This window comes from Phocoena sinus, chromosome 3 (assembly GCF_008692025.1).
Source record: "Phocoena sinus isolate mPhoSin1 chromosome 3, mPhoSin1.pri, whole genome shotgun sequence".
Lineage (NCBI taxonomy): Eukaryota > Metazoa > Chordata > Mammalia > Artiodactyla > Phocoenidae > Phocoena > Phocoena sinus.
This window is the reverse complement of record NC_045765.1, coordinates 58,509,250-58,535,195: the sequence shown is the minus strand read 5'-3', so window position 1 is coordinate 58,535,195 and position 25,946 is coordinate 58,509,250. Positions and strand designations below refer to the sequence as shown.

The 25,946-nt window shown below is 43.2% G+C and overlaps 1 protein-coding gene across 1 annotated transcript in view; it reads right to left on the bottom strand.

Moving 5' to 3' along the window:
* TRPC7 (transient receptor potential cation channel subfamily C member 7) overlaps positions 1–25,946 on the bottom strand; it is a 143,359-nt gene that overhangs the window by 106,327 nt on the left and 11,086 nt on the right. Inside the window, exon 2 of the mRNA XM_032628614.1 lies at positions 18,167–18,944. Coding sequence (XP_032484505.1) covers positions 18,167–18,944 — 778 coding nt within the window. The remainder of the gene's footprint in view (positions 1–18,166; positions 18,945–25,946) is intronic.

The window sequence follows — 25,946 nt, the reverse complement described above, 5'->3', positions numbered from 1 at the left end:
TGAGGATTAAGGCAGGCGTGGTCTCTTGCCCATTAGACCTGCGTTTCTTTACACTCAGCCTCATAGTAATTCCTGGGAAAACATTACCTTCCAAATAAACCCAGTTGGCAAGCAGTAGAAACAGTAAGAGTCTGTTAGATGGAAAGCTTGAGTGCTTTCCAGTAATCCATCCTTACAAAATGTTCCAGCCAGTTCAGCCTGTGCTTACTGTGCTTTCTGTGTCCTAGAAGCTGTGCCCAGCACTGGAGATGCAAGGAGAAGTGAGATGTGGTCATTGCCTACCCATGGTGAGACTAGACGTAACCCGGTTGTTCTAATATTATATGGCAGTGCTGGCCGCTCATTCAACAGTCATTGAGTTCCCACCCTGTTCCAGGCACTGTTCTCAATCTTTGAATACAGCCATAAGCAAAACAGACTCCCTGCCCTCGTGGAGCTTATGTTTTACTGGGGGCCTGGGGACTTCAGGTTTCTGTTTTACATTGGTGGTTAGGCAGGAACTCCCTGAAGAGGTGATTTTGTACAGAGAGTTGGTGAAGGAGGGAGCTATCTATGTAGATATATATGAGGAAGGAGCGCTCCAGACAGAGGGTCATTGGTACAAAGTGGGAGAAGAGTGCAAAGCAGAAGAGGGAGAGCATCTGGTGTTTCTGAGGACCAGCAAGGAGGCCAACTACTGGGGCAGAGTGAGAGGCCAACTACTGGGGCAGAGGAGAACGAGGGAAGAGGTGAGGCCAGAGCAACTGCAGGAGACAGATGGCCAAAGCCCTAAGAGGCACTTGTAGCACTGTGGCTTTTTCTCTGGTGAGATAGGGAGTCACTGGAGGGTTTCAAGAAGCGGCGTTAGCAGGATCTGGTGTATGCTTGAAGGGGATCACCCTGGCTGTTGGGATGGGATGAATTGTAAGGGGCAAGAGCAGAAGCCTGAAGCCCCAGTAAGAGGTTGTTGCAATTATCCAAGGGAGAGATGAAGGTGGCCTGGACCAGAAAAGTAAGTGCTCAAGGGGGAGAGAAGTATACAATTCTAGAAGTCTTCGAAGGATAGAGCCAAGAGGATTTATTGATGGATTGGACATCAAGAAAAAGGAAGAGAAGAGTTAAGGATGAATGAGGTTTTTGGACCAAGCAACTGGAAAGATAGTTACCATTTATGACGTGAGCACTGTGTTAGATGAGCTCCTTGTTTAGCAGATGTTTCCTTCTTCCTTCCGCATCTCCTTGAGACGAGCACACCTCCTTCCCCATTGGTAGGGAACTTGGTCATGGACTTGCTTTAGTTCATGAAACTACAGTGTGTGACCCTTAAACTTAGGGCTTAAGAGGCACCATGTATTTTCCCTTGTCTCTGTGGGAGTTCTGACCTCTGCCCTTGGAGTGCCCTTGGTTTCCACTGTCCATGCAGCCTGGATCCCAGAATAAGACATGTAGAGCAGCCTCCTCCTCTGACCCAAAGACTTGTGAACCTGACAATAAATGTTGACATGTAGACTGCTGCGTTTTGGGGTGGTTTGTTACACAACATCATTGTGGCAATAACTGAATGATAAAGGGACAGAAGTAGGCTGAGTGCTTCGGGACATCATCATCAAAGATGGGCTCTTAGCCCTGCCTGGGTATTCGGGGAAGTTGCCCTGGAGAAAATAAGTTGTGACTGGATCTTGAGGGATAAATCAGAGTTACCGAGTTCAAGAAGTGGAGGAAGCGTATTCCAAGTTGAGGACATAGCATAAACAAAAGCACAAAAAACATGCTATATGAATATACAGGAAACTCTGCAAGTAGAGGCACAGGGCAGCAGAAGGTGAGTCTGGGGAAGTAGACAGGACCATGGAGGGCCATGGAAGGTTTTGTCTTCCATGATAATAAGCTTGAACTTCATTCCACAGGCAGTGGGGAGGCACCAAAGCTTTTTAAGTGGGAGAAAGGCACGGTCTGATTTGCACTTCAGTGGGATCCTTCTGGCCCTATGTGGAGGACAGCTTCACCTATGTGGTGGAAGCTCTTGTGATCATCTGATCAAGAAGAGTGGTGGTAAGGATGCAGGGATGAAAATGGATTGGGGATACATTTAAGTTTTAGTACCAGCAGGATTTAAGGTACAGAAGGAAAGCAAGGACTCAGTATGTGGTGTGCTTTGGACGTCAAACACTGGAAGGAAATTAGTATCTGATGGGATTATAACATGGTAGTATCTGATGGGATTATAGGTGAATTTTCTTTTTCTTATAAAGTTTCATTTTCTACATTAATTGCACATTTACCAATATAAGCAAAAAAATTTGAGTGAGTTATGATGTTTAAACCTGCCTGTTTTCCTTTGGGTGAATTTGCTAAACCCTTAAATCTCAGTGTTGGAGAGGAGTATTCACCCTTGGTGCTGTCTTGGCCAGGACTGCAGTCTTGTCTACTTGATATCTAATAACTTTGTTGTTTTTAAACATCAAATTAAAAGGAGATCCAAAATGAGATTCAGAGCAAATATGACCTATGCATCTTATTTGTACTTACCGTATATTGTGAAAACATTTCAGAGAAACACTAATTTAGAATTGGCATTAGCAGATAACATACCCTTCCAGAGGATTATGTCATGATTCACCTGATTATAGATTCAGAATAGTAAATGTTCAGGAAACTTTTTTTAAAGAGTAATTATAGCACAGCATATGTATAGAAATATTTTTTTTTTAAATTTACTTGTGATTGCTGAAAAATGCTATTGATTAAGAGGGGCTAATGACTAGATGGCAAGGTAGGAATTAAAAAAATGTAGAGCCCTGCTAATTATAAAACAAAACCCCAAAACCAAATTAGGCAAATCAGTACTTATGATTTCTCTGATCAAAAGAGCATACACCGTTCTTTTCACCTCAGTGCCTTTGTCCGTTGTGTTCCCAAGTCTGGACTGATGCTCCTCTTTACTTCCTCTAAGAACCTCTACTCTTCTTAAGACCAGGCGGAAGGTAACTCCAGGATGGCTTTCCTGATATCCCTGGGGAAATCCACTGTTTCATGCTTGGACCCCCACTGCATTTTATTCTTAGGGTCCAGCAGACCTGTCAAAGTGCTCTCTGTATTTTTGACACGTTCATACTTGACTAATTAACTTCATTAATTTGTATATCTCAGCCCAGGGCATGCCACATTATAGGACTTGATAAATGGTGCATAAAATGACCATACATATACTCTGATTCAAGAATTTTATTTATGGGAAGCTGAGGCACAAGTAAGTGCTGGTGTGTGGCTACCAGGGAACAGATCTAGGAGGTGCGAATGGGGGTCTATTCTTGGCTCTCAGAGATGGTCTTGGAGCCAGACTTGCCTGTTCAAGGCTCATTATCTTGTGCATAGCAAACTGCACTGACTTTCTAAAAGTCCCGGAAGACACGGGTAAAAGATGAGTAAGTGATTGCATCTAAATAAGTTCAAATCTAATCAGGAAAATAAGATTCTAGTTTTTTGACTGATTTCTCCAAAGAATGACTTAATAACACTTGGAAGTAGGACTTAAAGCTGTTTTGTAAAAATATAAAAAGAGAGAGACCGAGGCTTTGATATGCTTTCATTTCTCTCTACAGCTTCCATTGTTACCCGTGTGCTGATGAGTCCAGGTTTTTACCTCCAACCCCAACCTGTATTCTAAAGAGCAGATTTCAATATCCAACTGCCAAGTGGTCATCTACACTGGTAAGTCCCACACACACTTCAAACCCCGCATGCCCCAAGCTGAACACATGGGTCTTCCAAACATCCAAACCCGATGTTCTGCTTTCTGCTTCAGGAAATAGAGTCCCCATCCACTCAGCCTCCTAAGGTAGAAGTCCTGGGTTCATCTTTGTCTTTGCCAATTAGTTACCGAGATCTATGGATTCTGATCTAAACAGTCTCTACTGTCTGAGCCCTACTGCCCACACTCACAGTCGTGATCTTAATTCAAGTCCTTAGAATTTGGTCTCTAGGCTTTTGAATTAGCCTCCTGATTGGACTGTTTACCGACAACAGTTCCTTCTACCCTGATGCCAAACCACTATCCCCTTGGTTAAAAAGCTACAGGATAAAATCCATGCATCTTTATTACCATATTTCAATGTACTTCCCTAAGATTAGCCCCCTTCCCTTAAACCCATCCAGCTGCACCTGTCCACCAAGAACACTGGGCCGTTCACGCCTCTGCACATGGTATTTGTCTGCCTTTATGTCTTTCTTTCCCTTCTCCATTTGCCAAACTCATCCTTCAAGAACCACTTCAGAATATCATCTTTTCCAGGAACCCTTGTCTCACATCACCAGGCAGTTTGCTGCACTCTTCTTTGTGTTCTCATAGCATATTGCTCCTACTCTACTATGTTGTATTTATCCCTCAACACTCCAGTCTCTCCCATTGCTTTGAGGACAGAGTTCAGGTCTCTTCCACACTTGTAGACCTAGTACCTAGTACAGTATCTGGCACACAGAAAGAAGACCACCATTTGCTGAAAACCATTTAACCATTCTCAGTCCGTTTCCTCAACTGTAAAATGGGAATAATCATCTCTTCTTAAATCTCAGCTTAGATGTTGTTTATGAAAATGCCCTGTAGAAATGAGAAGCAGAAAGGCCTAGAGAAGTGGGGACTCAACAAGGGATTGTTAGTAAAAGTACCTGGTCTTATGCATGAGGAAGATGAGCTGCAGAGAAGTAAAGTGACTGAGCCAAGGTCACAAGTCAGTTCCTGGTGGAGCCCCAGGTCTCCTCACTCAGCGCCCCCCATGCTAGCATTGCCCCCGAGGATCGTCTTTTATGGTGGCAAATCACCTGTGTGACATATGCTGTGCCCTGGGCAGAGTGTGACCACAAGGCTCCAAGCTATTTAGTTCCCTCAAGTAATCTCTGAAATCTGACTACCGAGGGCACACTCCTCACATATTTGCTTTAGGTAAAGAAAACATCCAACCCTGTGTTTAAAATCTGCTTTCTACTTTTGTAATCTTAGAGGGAATACCATTTGGGGAAATAAACTCTTGCTCCTAGTTTTTCTAAGCCAAATTAAAACATTTTTTCCACATTTCCTGGCTCTCATCTCCATGCTTACTTTAAAATATCAGGTTTAAGCACATAAAAAAGTCAAGTTTCTGATGTGCTGCAGGAAGGTATTAGGTGAATTCTTAGAATAAACTTTAAGCAAAATTAATAATCACCAGGAAAGAGAGGTTGTCATCAGAAAGATTCTTGAGCTACTGCTTTCAAAGTATATGTAGGAGAAGCTGGAGAGAGCTATTAACTCAACAGGCAAAGCCCTGGTCTTCAACATGTATCAGTAAAAGGCGTGCTATCCTTCCCCAAAATGCAAACATGAATTCTGATGCCCCAGGTCCAAGGACCTGTTTTACTGTAAATGGAAGTGTATTGTATTTCCAGGATGTGTGTGTGGGGGGCGGTGAAGAGAGGAAGAGAGAGAGAAGCTTAGCATCTCAGCATGGCCCTTCTTAATGTTCAAAGCACTTATCCATCAGTAATTAGTAAACCTGCTCTGCAGCCCAGAAGAACAGGTCATTATTATTAATTTCACACTGTAGGTATGGGAGATGGAAAGAACATAATAATATGAAAGATAATTGTGCTGCCAAGGAGTTGGGGAGTGCTTTTCTGTTTGAGAATTGATAGTATTTAGAAAATTTTAGCCTCAGTCATTCTTACATCACTGTAATTTTAGGACTAGGTACACAAGATTAGTTTCCTTATTTTTCCTGGGCCTTATACCATTCTGCATCTGCGGTGACCGGAGCCTGTACTCCCAACTCCTCCAGGCTCCTGGGGTCGGCAAGAGTGCAGACGGTACCATACCACCTGATCTGTCTTACTGAGAGCTGATGGAAAAGTCCATGGCCTCCTAGTGCTAGGGTAATACACGTTTTGAAAGGAAGCCTGTGCCAGGATATTAAAAGAGTGTTTATTATCCCTACACTGTGTTTGAGTGTATAACACTTACGGTAGGTACTGATCACATAGTTTATAAATGAGAAAGAAAGGGAGAGAGAGACAGTAGTTCATCAATGCCTAGCGAGATTTCTGAATGATGGAAACTTTTTTCCCTTTGCAATCAAATGCAGTTCTCTCAGTTTTCCTAATGGGTACTAAATGGAACTCTACCTGGAATCCAAGAGCTGCTATGGTATTTTCCAGCTTCTTACAATTCATGGGCTTGAAGGGTAGCAGAATCTGCCACCCTAAAATGGGCCACTTTGTCATAAGGATTCTTTTGAGCTAAAGGCAATTAAGAAGAAGCAGATACAAGAAAAGCTGTCTGCCCTCTCCTATTTGGCTAAAAGCAGAGCATAAATTTGTAAAGGGTGTCCCTCCTCCACTCTCTACCAAGAAAAACAGATGTTAATCACCAGAGGCAACTCTAGACCCTTACCAGCCCAGAGACAGCACCAGAGGTATCTAGGCAACAACCTTGTCAAAACTAGCTCTCATCTACCATTAGTTTCCCCATATATTTACCTTCCCACAATTTGATGCCCTTAGAAGCTCAGAGTTCTTTTCTGTTGTCTTGTCATGTGTCTAAAAATTTATCCTTTTGTTACGATGTTATATAAGCCCAAGTTCTAACTACCCCTTTGAGTTACTCATCTCTGAGTTCTCTCATCTGTTTGCATGATACACTTGAAAAAACAGCAAATGCAGAGAGAGGCTTTCTCTGAATGCCCCTTTCTGCCTCAAGACAGATCCTCCAAAAGGAACTTGATGGCCATAAATCCCTTCCCTGGGAGCTTCTTGAACCAGGGAAGATGGGCTCTTGTCACAGGAGAGGAGGTACTATACCCAGACAGACTTTGTCACAAACTGTCATACCTCCCATCTATTCTTCTACGCGCCCATTCGTATTTCCTAAAATTCATTTACTCTCCCATAAAAGGCCTGCACCCCTGCCCCCATCCTCCATACCTTTACCCTATTAGATGGTATTTAATCCTGAATTCTAAGCCGCTTCAGAGAGTTACTCATTTTTCCCTGGGTATTTCTCATGTATACACAGGTATATGTGCTTCTCTGTACTTGTGTTTGTTTTTCTTTTGTTAGTCTTTATCACAGGGGTCTCAGCTCTGCACTCAGAAAGGTGGAGGGAAAATTCCTCCCCTACACAGGCAAATCTGTGTCTCCCTGGGCACGACTCAGAAACCCTTCTTCACATGGCCCTTCCTTAGTCCCTGGGGCCCAGCTTCACCTCATACTGGTCCACAGGAGTTCTGTGATGGGGCTCAGAGGTTTAGTTTTCATGAGTACGTGTAGGCACTCTCAAAATCATCAAAATGACATGAAGATTATTTTAAGTTAAAAACATCTGAACAAACAGTAACTAAACTTCTTTTGCTAACTTGAGGAGAGCCTCCCAAAAATACAGTTGCCATAAATCTCCTCTGTGGAGGGGCTGGGGGCGTGGTTTACAGCCAGAAAGGAGACTGACCACCTGGATGAGAACAAACTTCACGAACCCTCAAGCCTTCCCTTTGTATCCCTAAAAGCCCATGTGTTTCCTAAACATCCTGTTTTTCCTTAAACCCTTTTCTCCTCTTCCTTACCCTGTTAGGTTGGTATATGAACCCCTGTCTTTAGCTGTTTGGGGAGCCACTTCTTTTATGCACTTCTGTGTGCGTGTGAATAAACTCGGTCTTTTCTCCCGTTAATCTGTCTTTTGTTAGTCAATTCACAGGCCCCCAACCATTGCAATCTAAGATGGTAGTGGAAAAGTTTTCCTCAGGACACATGACACTAAAATTTTCTAGGAACTGTTATTTGTAATGTGTTGATATCACATGGGGGAATGCCACAATATTCGGTGTAAATACATTAAATACATTGAAGTGGGTGCTTTTTTGGGGGCTGAGGGAGAATAGGGGGTAAAGTATGAAGGGAAACAAAAATATGATAGTAATGATCCATCAAGTAGTTATAGTATTAATTCAATTTTTGTACCTGGGGGTAGAGGGAGCACTAGGAGCAAACGCGGGCGTCTCACTGCTGCGGCCTCTCCCGTTGCGGAGCACAGGCTCCGGACGCGCAGGCTCAGCGGCCATGGCTCATGGGCCCAGCCACTGCGTGGCATGTGAGATCCTCCTGGACCAGGGCACGAACCCGTGTCCCCTGCATCGGCAGGTGGACTCTCAACCACTGCGCCACCAGGGAAGCCCAATGCTGACGTTTTTGTTCCCTCTACTTTTCTATATTCTCTAAAAGTTTTCTAATCCGTGTGTTTTATTTTCATTATCCCCAAACCCAACACTTGAAAATGTTTTTCTCCTACTGGATAGGGGTCGTGGCCCATTACTGTCTCCCCCATTGCTTCTGTCAGCTACCTCCCACTTCTTAGCCACCCTGCCTCTCCTAGACACACACACGCACACACACACATGTACATGCACACACAACCCACACACGCATACAAACGCGCACACACGCACACATACATGTGCACACGTAGGCACGCACACACATGGAGACACATACACACATGTACACACGCACACATGTGCACACGTGTACAAACACACACGTACACGTAGAGATGCACACACGCACACACACGTACGTGCACATGTACGTAGACGCACACACATGCACACACACGGAGACACACACACGTACACACACACACACACACACACACACACACACACACAGGCTTTTACAGAATTAGCCTGTCTCAGCTTGTGCCTTGGTCAGTAGAACGCATCAATAGTCTCTGTCCTTTCTTCCAGAATGACCTCCTAGTTTTAGGACTGTCTTTGGTTCCCGGAATAACTGACCTTTGCTCTTTTATCCTGCCCTGCTCTGCGGGTCTGCCTAGATTCCTGGTGTCAGCCTTCCTCAGTTTCTCAGCCTGCTGCTACCTATTGTATAGAGTTGAGTAGTGTCCCCGCCGAATTCACATCCTTCCTAGAACTCCAGAATGGTACCTTATTTGGAAATAGGTTTTGCAGGTAAAATTAGTTAAAACAAAGTCCTACTGGGATAGAGTGAGCCCTTAATCCAAAATGACTGGTCCTTCTAAGAATGTCCTTGCAAGAAGACGGCAAGAGACAAACGCACAGGGAGATCACTATGTGACAACAAAGGCAAAGATTGGAGTGACGTATCTATAGGCAAAGGATTGCCAAGGAAGCACGTATCCTACCCTGGAGCCTTCAGAGCCAGCTTGGCCCTGGTAACACCTTGATTTTGGACTTCTGACCTCCAGCACTGTGAGAAAATAAATTTCTGTTGTTTTAAGTCACCACATTTGTGGTACTTTGTTTCAGCAGCCCTAGAAAATTAATATATCCACCTAGACTCAACTGGGATTTCACCAAGGAGGATTATGGGTACCCAGAAGAGCCTCATCTGCCTCCAGTATCCTCCTGGTCTGGTATTCTCAACATCCGGAGTCTTGGAGGAAGACGAGGGAGCGGTCTCCTTTGTGCCTTTATTTGTGCTAAAATGAGCTCCAGTTGAACACAAATCAGAGATGAGATCAGATATTTTCCTCTACTTTAATGTAAACTTTACTTGGGCCATGCAGCAAGCACAGGGAGAAAGATGTCTTGAGAATCTGGAAAAACGCACTGGAAAGATTGAAATCTAGTGGAAAACTTTTTATACTGGGTTTATCACTTCTGAACCCACTTTCCGATACCTCTGTGCTGGCGGTGCTATGCCGTGAATAGTTTGGCCAAGCCTGGGGCACACCCTTCTGTACCTCCAAAGTTCAAGGTAGAAAATCAGAATCCTCATCACTGTCCTGCCCTCCTGCTACTCCACTGGGCTTCCACCTTGGAGAAGAAATAAAGAGCTGGCTCTGTTCTCCCTCCCCTCCCTGTGTCTCTCTGGAGAGCACTGAGAGGCCCTAGGGACAGAAGAAGTTCCTAGATAACTAGAACTCCTAGATAAGACAGCTGTCCTGGAAACAGCCAGGAGCCGTCTCCTTCTCTGACTGTGCTGTCACTCCAACTGCAGTGAGTCACCTGCTGGTTGAGATGTGCTGGTCCTTCTGCCACTCCCCCCGCCCCCTTCCTGGGAGGACTGCCCCTTCCTACAGCAGTTGTCCAACTCCTGCCAGTCTTGTCCCCTCCAAGCCACTTAGTACACTAGGCAGAGTGGATCTTTCCAAGCTGAGTCACTCACTCACCTGCTGAAACCTTCAGATAGCTCCCCATTCACCCTACAGTGAATTCCAACTTCTTACCGAGGCTGCCAAGTGGTAAGGCCATGGCTGAGTGGTTCTTTAGCACCTCTGTCACCTGTCACCTCTTCTGTTTACTCCCTATGATAGGGAGCTAGTCACAATTCTCTACACAGGCCTCTCTTTTCCCTCTCTTCACTAAGCTTTTTCATGTGCAGTTGCTGTGCCTGGAACCACCTTTCCCATTCCCTGCTGTCTATCTGTCTCATACCCTCCATTTTCATTTCAATGTTGTCATCTCTGAGAACTCGTGCACACACTTACACCGGGTCAGCTGTCCCAGTAAGTCAGTGCTTTTAAAATTGCTCTTCTACTGCTTAGCACTCAGCATGATTTGTAAAGCTATTTGTGTGATTATATGAAGAACGCCTGTCTCCTCCACTAGACTGTAAGGTCCTGAGGGCAGGAACTTATCTTTTCATCATTTCATCCCAGCACCCAACCCAGAGCCTGGCTCATACTAGAGGCTTAATTAAGTATTTTTTGCATGAATGCTGAATTTTCAGATAGCTCTGTAACTAGGGTCCATCCAGTTCTGATATCCTACAGGTCTACAGACCATATTTCCATCCACCCTCCTGACATATATTTTCCACATTTAATCTACATGTGAATTTGCTGCTAGTAAAACACAGGCCTCCCTGTTGTTGGTATATTATGATTAATTTATATATAGAACTGTAACTCTTTTTCAGAGAAAAACTCTACATTTTCATCATTTCCTTTTGATATAATTTGTGCTACTACTCATTGCCTGATATCCTCTAAGAACTGCCTCCATTTTCTCCATATCTCTGATATTTCAGACTGATAGTTGCACTTGTATAGGAAATGATTTTTTCCCAGTTTTTTTGTGTGTAGTGATGAATCTTTAACACAGAGATATTTTTCAAAAAATAATCTCCATCTGTACTTGGCAGGAGCTCAGCTTGCCCATTTTCTCCCTCCCCCACTTTGCAGCCTCTGTCTTTCCTGCCCGTGTTGCTTCTTTTCACAGCAATATTTTAGCAGCACGCCAGGCTTCTTCAGTTTCAGTGGTCTGCATTTTTCCAATTGGAAAATACTCCCTTGACCTGTTGTTAATCATGGAGCTCATACGCACAGCCTGTACTTTTTCTTATTCTGGAAATATCTTTGGGATTGGGGAGGGAAGCTTAGCAGAAATCAGGAAGACCCTCTGAACAGAGGAGGTGTTGGAATTTAAGTTGTGTTTATTGGGAAGAAAAGTTGTGGTGCTGAAAACCCAGTGGGCTTTGGGGAACAAAAAGGGATCTCCACTGCGATCTCTGGGGAAAATTATGTACTTACTATGGGTCAGGTCCTCTGCAAAGAGTTTTATATTCTTCATCTCATTTAATCCTCACCAATACCCTCGGAGGTCATTATTCATTAATTCACTCACTGACTCATTTATTTACTGAACTAATATTTACTGAGTACCTAATATGTGCCAGGACATTCTGGAGGTTGAATGGAATGAGGCATTGAAAGCTCATAACAATGGGGTGAATCGAGATGTCATTTACAGAGATTAGGGTCAGGGCAAGTGTTTGGGTGGGGAAAACAAACATTCCATTTCCCACACGTTGCAGTTCTTTCCTAACACTTGTTCCCTCCCCCATCTCCATTTTTCAAATAAGAAAACAAACTTCCAATAGATGCCCAAGATTGTATGGTTGCTAGGAGAAGACTCTGAACTGGAACCCAGGTCATTCTGATTCTGGAGCAAAGCTCTGTGCTTTCGACTCCATAGCCTTGAGAAAATGAAGCATGGCTGCACTGGGTGCTCACCCAAAGCCTGTCCCCTGTCCTTGTCCTCGTCTAGCATAGTGGCCTCCTTTTTCCCATCTGAATACCTGTCACCCAACTTACACTGTCTCCCTGTATTTTAGAGGCTAATACTCTTGGCATAAAGAGTAGAAGAGGAAAGATCATTTAAGGCATTAGTTGTGACCCAATGAAAAACTGTCATTAAAGGACACATTAATTAGCTCATTTTCCTGTGATGACTCATTAATGAATGCTCTGGTGAAAGTGCTCCTCCAGACACTTAGGTAGAAAAATAGAAAAAGACAAAGCTAACGTGGGCAGAATCAACTCTGTCTCTTCTCCTGGGATAAGCCAGTCCCTGGATCTTTCTCTCAGGTATGGAGACCAGCGCACATGCTCTGGCCGCATTTTACCTGTGCGTGCTTAGTGGGGGGGCTGTCCCATTATAGCTCATCACCTGACATCTGTGATCTATCTCTTCTGTGCTTACATTCTGCATCCTCAGATGCTCAAGCAGAGGGATTGGGTGACACAGTCAGATCCCTGAGGGTCTTTTGGATGGTATATAAACGAGTGCTTTGAGGAGGTTTCTGCCTGATTCTCTTAAATCAACAGCAAAAACAACTTGCTTTTAAGACCTGTAGCCTTCACAGCTTAAAAATATTTTCCCAAAGGGAAAGGAAACAATTTTCAAGTCATTTCCTGCATATTAAGCAGGCATTTGTTTATACTACCAGCCAAGCTTTCAGACTTCAAGGAAGTGTATTTTCCCAGGATGTTGGTCTATAAAATTTAAAAATCCAAAAAATATTCAAAGCATATGAGAAACAGGTGCAAACACAGATTCCTCCGGAGGCTGGGGGCAATGGGCTTGTTCAGCTTTCAGTACTGCCCGAGGCCCAGAGAGGGCTTTGCTCAAGCTTCATGGCTCCAGACTCCAGGGTTCAGATGTGTTCCACAATACAAAGTCACTCCTTCACCTTCTCCCCTTCTCTTCCCTTTTCCATTTTGATAAGTTTGCAAGCAAATTGCAAACTGTCATCTCAACATCTTTACCTTCACAATGGGATCTCACTAGAGATCGTAGCAGGTGGCAAATTGGTCCGATTTATCATTATTTGCATTTTTAATTTGTGGTATTTTAGGCCCAGAGAGTTTTTTGTGGGTCTTAAAATGGCAACAGAAACCTTGATACATAATTCATTATCTATTTTTCGTAATGCATGTAGTTAACAACCCATCGACAAACAGAAAAGTCATCAGCACTTCAAGCAAGATGAAGTTACAGCTTTAGCTTTCTTTCCCCCCTACTCTTGCCCTCTGTGGTCTCTAAGAATAAATTGCTTGTATCTGAAGCACAGTCTGCAGCCGCCATGCTGATGTGTTGTCAACAGGAAAAGCCTTCTCAGTGCAGCTTATTATTCAGAATGACCAAATCTTAAATAACTAAGGTAAAGGGTTTGCTGGGCTTCCACAGTTTCTTGACTTGGGAACACTGGGTACTTTTTCAATTTAAGCAAAAGGTGAGAAAGCAAGAGGAATACCTCCAATCCTGATCCTGCTTTCTCTTTCCTTCCAGACCCCTAAACCTCCCTCTACAGTATTCCTTTGTCATACTTTCCTTCCCCACCCCCTCCCCACTCCCACCAGACATTGCTGTTGGCATAACTCTAAGTTGGAAGAAAGAGAAATCCTTTTGAAACACATCTGTAATCCTTTTGAAATAACAGCTCCACAGATAAACAATACACCTAGACAGGATGCCCAGGAATTTGACTGGGAAGATACCGGCAAAATAAAGGGGACCTTGAGCAATTTTATCAGAAGGATGATCAGTGAAGAAAACCATGCAGGCTAATTCAAGAGAAATGTAAAGACCTTATTGTGTTCATGGTGGCAGAGCTGTAACTCAACTGAGATAGGCAGATTCCTTATTTTTCCAGGCTACTCCGGGCACCTCTACACAGAAAGCCCATTCCAGCAGGATGAAACACCTCTGAAAAGTCTATCCGATAGAGGTTCCCTTTCTTTGTCTCCTACTGTGTAGATAAATCAGTTAACCAAAGTGCCATTTGTGGGCAGTGCTCCAAGATGACACGTGTTCTGCTCTGTGTGGGCAAGACCAGGAAAGCACTCTCTGCCCTCCAGGAGTTGAGTGGTCATCGACACCAGACGGTGCAGCATACAATTGGTCTTCAGTTATGTAACGTGTGTTAGTTTCCAACCACCTTGTAATCTTTAGAGCTCCCTCATTTCACCAGGTCCATCAAATACCTCTGTTAAATCCATAGTTGCTGGAAGAGTTTAAATCATAGATAAAAGTAATCACTTGCTTCATCAGTGATATGATTATCCTTCCAGGATTTCCTTTATTCAAGGATTTATGGAGTGCTTACTAGATTACTGGGCACCCTTCATGGCATTAGGGAGGCCTCACTGCCACATCAAGTTTTAATATCTTTGTAGACCCAAGAAGATTAGAGAGACGTAAGAAAATATGTGCATAATTTCCACACTACAAATAATGGCTTACTAGCAGGCATCTGACTCCAGCCAGAATTTACTGGAGACCTTGACATTGGCTCTACTTATTGCTAATGACTAAACTTTCTTCTGGTGGTAAATTAAAAAGACTCTGAAAACAATAGCTTGGGGCTTCCCTGGTGGCGCAGTGGTTGAGAATCTGCTAATGCAGGGGACACGGGTTCGAGCCCTGGTCTGGGAGGATCCCACATGCTGCGGAGCAACTAGGCCCCTGAGCCACAAGTACTGAGCCTGCACGTTTGGAGCCTGTGCTCCACAACAAGAGGGGCCGCGATAGTGAGAGGCCCGCGCACCGCGATGAGGAGTGGCCCCCGCTCACCGCAACTAGAGAAAGCCCTCGCACAGAAACGAAGACCCAACACAGCAAAGATAAATAAATACATTAATAAACTCCTACCCCCAACATCATCTTTAAAAAACAAACAAACAAAAAAACCCGATAGCTTGGGCAACTGAATCCAGGTTTTCCTGCATGATATTTTCTAGTCAGGAAGAGTCACTCCCAGAATGAGTGTTTTAGAGGATCTAGAGGATGACTTATGACATCTCCAGTGAGAACCTGATAGCTTTTTTACACGGTTGATGGCATTGGGTCATCTCCATAACACATGGCTGCACTCATCAATGTGTAGTCCCTCTAAAGAAGAACAGACTCCTGAAGAGTACATTGTAGAACGCATCACTTGCTCTTTATTCTTTTATTGCAGTTTGACTTCCCTCTTGCTAATAAGCTGCTCTTTTCTCTGGGAAGATTTATAATGTCAGGAATGCACATGTAAGGACAGTTTAATAAATAATAAAGTTCTAAAGGAAGGCTTATGTTAATTTATAATGCACCATTTGTCGACAATCTGAAAGACATTATTTCAAACAAAGGTAGCTAGGGGGATGTTAATAGCCAGCAAATGTATTTATGCTAACTCTTATTTATTGCATTGTAGAAAAGATTTGTCGTTATGTTAGTCATGTTCTTAATTGTACATAATTTTCATAATTTCCTTTTTTTTTTTTTTTTTTGCGGTACGCGGGCCTCTCACTGTTGTGTCCTCTCCCGTTGCGGAGCACAGGCTCTGCACGCGCAGGCTCAGCGGCCATGGCTCATGGGCCCAGCCGCTGCACGGCATGTGGGATCCTCCCGGACCGGGGCACGAACCCGTGTCCCCTGCATCGGCAGGCGAACTCTCAACCACTGCGCCACCAGGGAAGCCCCATAATTTACTTTTTAAATCAAAATATCATAGTAGATGCTTTCAACAAACTTCCAGTTTTAGATTATTATATATACTAAAATATGCCAGACTTTGGGTTTTAGTAAAGAAAACAAATGGCTCAGATGTACTTCCAAATGTTAGTTTAGCATCATTTTATTTAGTAAGGCTGGCATGCTCCCAGATTGCAGATAAATAGAGAATTGGGCAATTATCCAGATAATCTGATCCGAAAAACATTTTTTTGCTTGAATTGTTTTTTTCTTGGGCAGAAATATCTAAGTTAATTGGCTTAGCCATTTCTTTTATATGCTTATGCATATTCAGTCTGAAGCCTAGGGAACAAGCAAAATTCCACTAAGCTTCCTTGGGACATCACTGGACATGTTGCTGGTAGGTGGAGTTTATTGTACAGAAATAAGGAAATGAGAGGCAATAGCCACATTCCTTGGGAGCTTCTTTGGTTAATCTCTACATCTACATCCACCAATTTTTCTAGATGAGGCTATGAATGTTACAGGGTTTATGGAAGTGGCTCCAGTTCAGTAGATGGATCCAAGGTAAGGGGACAGATGGAGTGAAATTAGTTTAATTACAGGATTTTTCATCTATTCATAATTTGCAGTGCCCTGCAGCTTCCTGTAAGTCTGGTTCTTCAGTGCCTGGCTGTGGGTGATCCCATTCCTACAGAGAGGCTTCAATGACCTCATGCATGCACAACTAAATTGTCCCCCTCTTCAGTCTCAGTGTCTCACACTCCAAATCCTCTAATTCATGTTACCTACCAGTCAAGTAAATTTCCAAAACCCTAGCTTTCATTTTAGTCTCCTAATCACAAACTTTCAGGGGCTCTCCATTTCTAAGAGGATAATATCCAAACTGCTCAGCTTGACATGCAGGGCCCTCTGAGGTCTGCCCACTCATCTCTTCAGCTTTCCTTCTGGTGCCCCTACAGGAAGTCTTTACTGTAGTCACATGGAGTATCTCGTCCATCCCCTGCCTGCTGTGGGCCATTCTGGACCTCACCTTCACTTGCCTCCTCTGAATGCCTACATCTCTCTTCCCACTGATTCAGTTCCTTCTGCTCCTTAAAGCCTAGCCCAATTCTGTTTCCTCCTTTGAGATCTTCCTGAACAGGATGGTCCATGAGGCCTCCTTTGCTGTGAGTTGGTACCAATCCTTTGCCACCTAATTGTGTCCCGTGCAGGGGCAACTCTTGCCCTGACATCTTATTTGGACAACGAACTCCTTTCCTGCCAGTGACATCTTGTGTCAGCCCAACATGTGAAACCTTTTTGCATGCTTCATGGCATCATAGGCTGTGACTGAATGGCAGGATGAGAAATTATGAGCCCAGTTGTATTTTCTACTCTTTCAGCCACACCTTCTGCAGTGGAAGGTATCTTTCAGATAGAGACAAGTGAAACTCTGAGAAGCGCAATGTATGAACAAGGCCTCTGACTCACAACTTCCCAGAATGGCTAAGAGCTGGCTCTGCGGTCTGAGTGCCTAGATTAAAACAATGGTTTTACTACTTATTGGCTACATGATACCTCTCCACCTCTGTGCCTTCATATAAAATGGGCACAATAATGGTACCCATACCAATGGTTGTTGAGGGGATTAAACAACATCATATAGGTAAGGAACTTAGTGCTTGGTACACAGTAAGTGCCCACTAAATATTTGCTTTTAATTTATTATTAAACTGTCAAAAGAATTAGGTCCCAGTTTTCTCTTTCAGGGGGAGTGACAGTTGACAGTAAAAGCACAGGACCAGTATTGAATAATGGACTTTGGAGATGGGTCTCCATCTCCTGGACTAACCTGGTAGTTCCAAGTATTCTCAGGGGGTGTCGCCTTGGGCCCATCTACTGGGATGACAAGCCCAACTCTACAGAGAGAGTTTTATTTTTATTTTGGTGTACCTCCTCCTCAGCCCTTTGACATAACTGCAAGCCTTTCTCAATTCAGCAAGCTATTGCTATTGAATCTAGGGTCAACACAGTAGTCTAGGATGGGTTAGAGCTATGAACAAAACAAATGTGAAAACTGTACAGGTGAGACAATCAAGAAGTCCAAGACCTGGACTAGGAAGCAACCAGAAGTATCCTAGACATTCCTGAGCTGCCTGGGGCAGAGCTGAGACATTTATGCTAGAACCACAGTATAATCTTGCCTGTGTGCTGCATGTCTTTTACTGTATGGATTTGCATTTACGTCACCTCTTTACCACATTTATGTGGTTTCAAATATTTCACCTAATGGGCTGCTTTTCCTTCAGGCCTACATCTGCCACACCTTGAGGAAGTTCCCTTCCTCCCTGTGAGCCTGAATAGGCAAGACCCAGTGTTAGACCAGAAGACAACCCATTTGGCTCCTGGACACACCTGGAAGAGCCCACAGGGCAATCTGCCTGCAGGGTGGTAAGTGGGAGAGTTACCTTGAATTCAGTCTCAATGTTGGCTAGTCTGGCTAGCTCATTGCTTAGCTCCAGCGCGGTGAGGACAGGGTCTTCGCTGGACAGGGACAAGTAGGCAGCACTTGCCAGTCCCTTGTAGGCATTCATGCGGGAGCGCGAGTGGCTGAAGGAGTCCTTCCGCTGCTTCTCGGTGCACTCATTGCACTTGCAGAAGTAGTCGTGGGGCCGCTCGATGCGCGCGCCCTTTAGAAGGAGGATATGCACGATCTCATACTCCTGGCAGTGGGCCGCCAGGATGATGGGCGTGATGTCGTGGGAGAAGCGCGTGCCGTCCTCGTCGTAGGCGTAGAAATCGTCGTCGCGCAGCTCCTGCTCCAGCGGGCTGAGCGTCAGGCGCTGGCCCTGCGCGAAGGCCGGGTGGCTGAGGATGGCCTCCACGATGCGCACGTAGCCCTTGCTGATGGCCAGCAGCAGCGCGTCCCCCACCCGCGCCAGGTTCTCCTTCTTGAGCAGCAGCTCCGTGACCTCCAGGTGCTCGTTGCCCACTGCCAGCTGCAGCGCGTTCTGCCCCATGTAGTCGACGCAGTTGAAGTTGAGGGTCTTGGACTCCTCCAGCATTTTCCTGACCACCGGGATGTTGCCATACTCAGCCGAGTCCAGAAAGCGCTCCTCTTCGGGCGTCAGGCTAGTGCCCTTCTCGTTGAACATGTAGGCGGGACCGCGGATGGCCTGACGGCGGCCCTTTTCCCTCAGTGTCGTGTGCCGGCGCTGCATGTTTCTGAAGGTGCTGCTTCCCAACCTGTGGGGTGATAAGGCAAAGATGCTAGTTACTCTCCCAGGATCCTGCAGGTTCCCCAGGGGCAGAGCAAACAAAAATTGTTGAGATGAAAAAGAATATCGCGATTGGAATATTTTGAGAAGTTATGAAATCTTGCTAGAAATTATTGTCCTATCACTGAGATTAAGACAAATTTCATAACCCGAACTATTCTTATACTAATGGAAGAATATTGGTTAAGTTACACAGCAGTCTATCCGCCTTGGGTGGAGGAGTGTCCGAAAAGCTGAAATGTGGGTTTAGGCCAAGCTAATGGTGGACGTGGAGAGTGTGAGGTCATGATGTGGTGGAAACAGGCCAATGGCTGTATGTTTTATTTCCATTTGTGCAAAGTTGAGAATGTCACTTAACTTCTCTGTGCTTTAGTACGATGCTTTTCTGTGCTTTTACCTGTACAATGTGGATAACTTTTGTGTGCCATAGAGTCCGTAGGAGGATTAAATGAGGTAACGTGCATGTAGAAAGTACTCAGTCCACGTTAGTTTTATTGTCCCTTCCTGCATGTTGATGTGCCTAGTTCTTCAGGAATTCTGCCACAGAAATGGCCACCATGGATACTGCTGCCTTTGCTTCAGGTGTATTAGCACACTGAGCTCCCACACTATGACAAAACTGCAGCAACATGCAGGCATGGCCACACACCTCTGTTTCAGCGCTATACTACAGCGGGACTGTGCTTTCGTGCTCGTCCCCATGCAGACTGAGCACCTACTCAAGGGCAAGTATTGCACGGAGCAGGCCTAGACTCATTGCTGCTTACTGATGGCCGCTGAAGCAGCCTTCCTGAGGAAATTCAGCCACAGTTTCTTAGGATCAAACCTAGATTTTTATGTGGATAGAAAAACAGGTTAATTTATATGCTGGGTACATTTCTTTCTTTTTTTTAAAATTTAATTTAATTTAATTTTTTTAATACAGCAGGTTCTTATTAGTTATCAGTTTTATACATATTGGTGTGTATATGTCAATCCCAATCTCCCAGTTCATCTCACCACCACCATCCCCGCCCTGTAACGCCCCACTTCCCCCCTTGGTGTCCATACGTTTGTTCTCTACATCTGTGTCTCTATTTCTGCCCTACAAACTGGTTCATCTGTACCACTTTTCTAGATTCCACATATATACTGTATGTTTTGGAAGCACATTTCAGGAAACAGTAAAGGAGTTGGCCATGACCACCATGCTTGTTCGCAACAGGTCTTGCACTATTTGTCATTTATTTTTGGTCTAAAAAAACAGTGAAACTTTTGACATGTCCACCAGAAATAACACATTTAAATAATGTGGAAAAAATGTCCATGAATGTCTTTTTTCTGTTTAATCATCTTACACACTTAGTTTATCTAACTGGCAATTTCGTAAACATATACTTTACTGTCAAGATTCAGGTTGAAACATAATTATCTTAAAAAGATTGTGAATGAAAATGTCATAATTGGACTTGCAAGGTGCGACGCCAGCCCTCCTCCTAGGCTTTCCTGCCTGTTTCTTTTCTTTTTAGCATCTTTATTGGAGTATAATTGCTTTACAATGGTGTGTTACTTTCTGCCTTATAACAAAGTGAATCAGTTATACATATACATATGTTCCCATATCTCTTCCCTCTTGCGTCTCCCTCCCTCCCACCCTCCCTATCCCACCCCTCTAGGTGCTCACAAAGCACCAAGCTAATCTCCCTGTGCCATGCGGCTGCTTCCCACTAGCTATCTATTTTACGTTTGGTAGTGTATATATGTCCATGCCACTCTCTCACTTTGTCCCAGCTTACCATTCCCTCTCCCCGTATCCTCAAGTCCATTCTCTAGTAGGTCTGTGTCTTTATTCCCATCTTATCCCTAGGTTCTTAATGACCCTTTCTTTTTTTTTTTCTTAGATTCCATATATATGTGTTAGCGTACAGTATTTGTTTTTCTCTTTCTGACTTCACTCTGTATGACAGACTCTAGGTCCATCCACCTCACTACAAATAACTCAATTTCATTTCTTTTTATGGCTGAGTAATATTCCATTGTATATATGTGCCACATCTTCTTTATCCATTCATCTGATGATGGACACTTAGGTTGCTTCCATCTCCTGGCTATTATAAATAGAGCTGCAATGAACATTTTGGTACATGACTCTTTCTGAATTATAGTTTTCTCAGTGTATATGCCCAGTAGTGGGATTGCTGGGTCGTATGGTAGTTCTATTTGTACTTTTTTAAGGAACCTCCATACTGTTTTCCATAGCGGCTGTATCAATTTACATTCCCACCAGCAGTGCAAGAGTGTTCCCTTTTCTCCACACCCTCTCCAGCATTTACTGTTTCTAGATTTTTTTTTTTTTTTTTTTTGCGGTATGCGGGCCTCTCACTGTGGTGGCCTCTCCCATTGCAGAGCACAGGCTCTGGATGCGCAGGCTCAGCAGCCATGGCTCACGGGCCTAGCCACTCTGCGGCATGTGGGATTGTCCCAGACCGGGGCACGAACACATGTCGCCTGCATCGGCAGGTGGACTCTCAACCACTGTGCCACCAGGGAAGCCCTGTTTCTAGATTTTTTGATGATGGCCATTCTGACAGATGTGGGATGATATCTCATTGTAGTTTTGATTTTCATTTCTCTAATGATTAATGATGTTGAGCATTCTTTCATGTATTAGTTGACAATGTGTATATCTTCTTTGGAGAAATGTCTATTTAGGTCTTCTGCCCATTTTTGGATTGGGTTTGTTATTGAGCTGCATGAGCTGCTTGTAAATTTTGGAGATTAATCCTTTGTCAGTTGCATCATTTGCAAATATTTTCTCCCATTCTGAGGGTTGTCTGTTAGTCTTGTTTATGGTTTCCTTTGCTGGGCAAAAACTTTTAAGTTTCATTAGGTCCCATTTGTTTATTTTTGTTTTTATTTCCATTTCTCTGGGAGGTGGGTCAAAAAGGATCTTGCTGTGATTTATGTCATAGAGTGTTCTGCCTATGTTTTCCTCTAAGAGATTGATAGTTTCTGGCCTTACATTTAGATCTTTAACCCATTTTGAGCTTATTTTTGTGTATGGTGTTAGGGAGTGTTCTAATCTTATACTTTTACATGTACCTGTCCAGTTTTCCCAGCACCACTTATTGAAGAGGCTGTCTTTTCTCCACTGTATATTCTTGCCTCCTTTATCAAAGATAAGGTGACCATATGTGCATGGGTTTATCACTGGGCATTCTATCCTCTTTCATTGATCTATATTTCTGTTTTTTTTGCCAGTACCATACTGTCTTGATTACTGTAGCTTTGTAGTATAGTCTGAAGTCAGGGAGCCTGATACCTCCAGCTCCATTTTTTGTTCTCAAGATTGCTTTGGCTATTCTGGATATTTTGTGTTTCCATACAAATTGTGAAATTTTTTGTTCTAGTTCTGTGAAAAATGCCAGTGGTAGTTTGATAGGGATTGCATTGAATCTGCAGTTGCTTTGGGTAGTAGAGTCATTTTCACAATGTTCATTCTTCCAATCCAAGAACATGGTATATCTCTCCATCTATTTGTATCATCTTTAATTTCTTTCATCAGTGTCTTATAATTTTCTGCATGCAGGTCTTTTGTCTTCTTAGGTAGGTTTATTCCTAGATATTTTACTCTTTTTGTTGCAATGATAAATGGGAGTGTTTTCTTAATTTCATTTTCAGATTTTTCAAATTAGTGTATAGGAATGCAAGAGATTTCTATACATTAATTTTGTATCCTGCTACTTTACCACATTCATTGATTAGCTCTAGTAGTTTTCTGGTAGCATCTTTGGGATTCTGTATGTACAGTATTATGTCAGCTGCAAACAGTGACAGTTTTACTTCTTCTTTTCCGATTTGCATTCCTTTTATTTCTTTTTCTTCTCTGATTGCTGTGGCTAAAACTTCCAAAACTATGTTGAATAAGAGTGGTGAGAGTGGGCAACCTTCTCTTGTTCCTGATCTTAGTGGAAATGGTTTCAGTTTTTCACCATAGAGGACGATGTTGGCTGTGGGTTTGTCATATATGGCCATTATTATGTTGAGGAAAGTTCCCTCTATGCCTACTTTCTGGAGGGTTTTTTATCATAAATGTGTGTGTATTTTGTCAAAAGGTTTTTCTGCATCTATTGAGATGATCATATGGTTTTTCTCCTTCAATTTGTTAATATGGTGTATCATGTGGATTGATTTGTGTATACTGAAGAACCTTGCATTCCTGGAATAAACCCCACTTGATCATGGTGTGTGATCCTTTTTAATGTGCTGTTGGATTCTCTTTGCTAGTATTTTGTTGAGGATTTTTGCATCTATGTTCATCATTGATATTGGCCAGTAGTTTTCTTTCTTTGTGACATCCTTGTCTGGTTTTGGTATCAGGGTGATGGTGGCCTCGTAGAATGAGTTTGGGAGTGTTCCTCCCTCTGCTATATTTTGGAAGAGTTTGAGAAGGATAGGTGTTAGCTCTTCTCTAAATGTTTGATAGAATTCGCCTGTGAAGCCATCTGGTTCTGGGCTTTTGTTTTTTGGAAAATTTTTAATCACAGTTTCAATTTCAGTGCTTGTGATTGGTCTGTTCATATTTTCTATTTCTTCCTGATTCAGTCTCGGCAGGTTGTGCATTTCTAAGAATTTGTCTATTTCTTCCAGGTTGTCCATTTTATTGACATAGAGATGCTTGTAGTCATCTCTCATGATGTTTTATATTTCTGCAGTGTCAGTTGTTACTTCTCCTTTTTCATTTCTAATTCTGTTGATTTGAGTCTTCTCCCTTTTTTTCTTGATGAGTCTGGCTAATGGTTTATCAACTTTGTTTATCTTGTCAAAGAACCAGCTTTTACTTTTATTGATCTTTGCTATTGTTTCCTTCATTTCTTTTTCATTTATTTCTGATCTGATCTTTTTTGTGTGTGTGTGTGTGTGTTACGCGGGACTCTCACTGTTGTGGCCTCTCCTGTTGCGGAGCACAGGCTCCGGATGCGCAGGCTCAGCAGCCATGGCTCACCGGCCCAGCCGGTCTGCGGCATGTGGAATCTTCCCGGACCGGGGCATGAACCAGTGCCCCTTGCATCGGCAGGCGGACTCTCAACCACTGCGCCACCAGGGAAGCCCTGATCTGATCTTTATGATTTCTTTCCTTCTGCTAACTTTGGGGTTTTTTTGTTCTTCTTTTTCTAATTGCTTTAGGTGCAAGGTTAGGTTGTTTATTCGAGATGTTTCCTGTTTCTTAAGGTAGGATTGTATTGCTATAAACTTCCTTCTTAGAACTGCTTTTGCTGCATCCCATAGGTTTTGGGTCATCCTGTCTCCATTGTCATTTGTTTCTAGGTATTTTCTGATTTCCTCTTTGATTTCTTCAGTGATCACTTCATTATTAAGTAGTGTATTGTTTAGCCTCCAAGTGTTTTTGTTTTTTTTGTTTTTTTTTGTTTTTTTTTGGCGGTACGTGGGCCTCTCACTGCTGTGTTCTCTCTTGTTGCGGAGCACAGGCTCCAGACGCACAGGCTCAGAGGCCATGGCTCACGGGCCCAGGCACTCCGTGGCATGTGGGATCTTTCCGGACCGGGGCACGAACCCACGTCCTGTGCATCGGCATGTGGACTCTCAACCACTGCGCCACCAGGGAAGCCGTCTCCGTGTGTTTGTATTTTTTACAGATTGTTTCCTGTAATTGATATCTAGTCTCATAGAGTTGTGGCCAGAAAAGATATTTGATACAATTTCAATTTTCTTAAATTTACCAAGGCTTGATTTGTGACCCAAGATATGATCTATCCTAGAGAATGTTCCATGAGCACTTGAGAAAAATGTGTATTCTGTTGTTTTTGGATGGATATCCTATAAATATCAATTAAGTCCATCTTGTTTAATGTATCATTTAAAGCTTGTGTTTCCTTATTTATTTTCATTTTGGATCATCTCTCCATTCGTGAAAGTGGGGTGTTAAAGTCCCCTACTATGAATGTGTTACCATCGATTTCCCCTTCTTGGCTGTTAGTATTTGCCTTATGTATTGAGGTGCTCCTATGTTGGGTGCATAAATATTTATAATTGTTATATCTTCTTCTTGGATTGATCCCTTGATCATTATGTAGTGTCCTTCTTTGTCTCTTCTAATCGTCTTTATTTTAAAGTCTATTTTGTCTGATATGGGAATTGCTGCTCCACTTTCCTTTTGATTTCTATTTACATGAAATATCTTTTTCCATCCCCTCACTTTCAGTGTGTATGTGTCCCTAGGTCTGAAGTGGGTCTCTTGTAGACAGCATGTATATGGGTCTTGTTTTTGTATCCACTCAGCCAATCTGTGTCTTTTGGTGGGAGCATTTAATCCATTTATATTTAAGGTAATTATCGATATGTATGTTCCTATTCCCATTGTCTTAATTGTTTTGGGTTTGTTATTGTAGGTCTTCTCCTTCTCTTGTGTTTCTTGCCTAGAGAAGTTCCTTTAGCATTTGTTGTAAAGCTGGTTTGGTGGTGCTGAACTCTCTCAGCTTTTGCTTGTCTGTAAAGGTTTTAATTTCTCCATCAAATCTGAATGAGATCCTTGCTGGGTAGAGTAATCTTGGTTGTAGGTTTTTCTCCTTCATCACTTTAAATATGTCCTGCCAGTCCCTTCTGGCCTGCAGAGTTTCTGCTGAAAGATCAGCTGTTAACCTTATGGGGATTCCCTTGTGTGTTATTTTTCCCTTGCTGCTTTTAATATGTTTTCTTTGTATTTAATTTTTGACAGTTTGATTAATATGTATCTTGGCATGTTTCTCCTTGGATTTATCCTGTATGGGACTCTCTGTTATTCCTGGACTTGATTAACTATTTCCTTTCCCATATTAGGGAAGTTTTCAACTATAATCTCTTCAAGTATTTTCTCAGTCCCTTTCTTTTTCTCTTCTTCTTCTGGAACCCCTATAATTCGAATGTTGGTGCATTTAATGTTGTCCCAGAGGTCTCTGAGACTGTCCTCAGTTCTTTTCATTCTTTTTTCTTT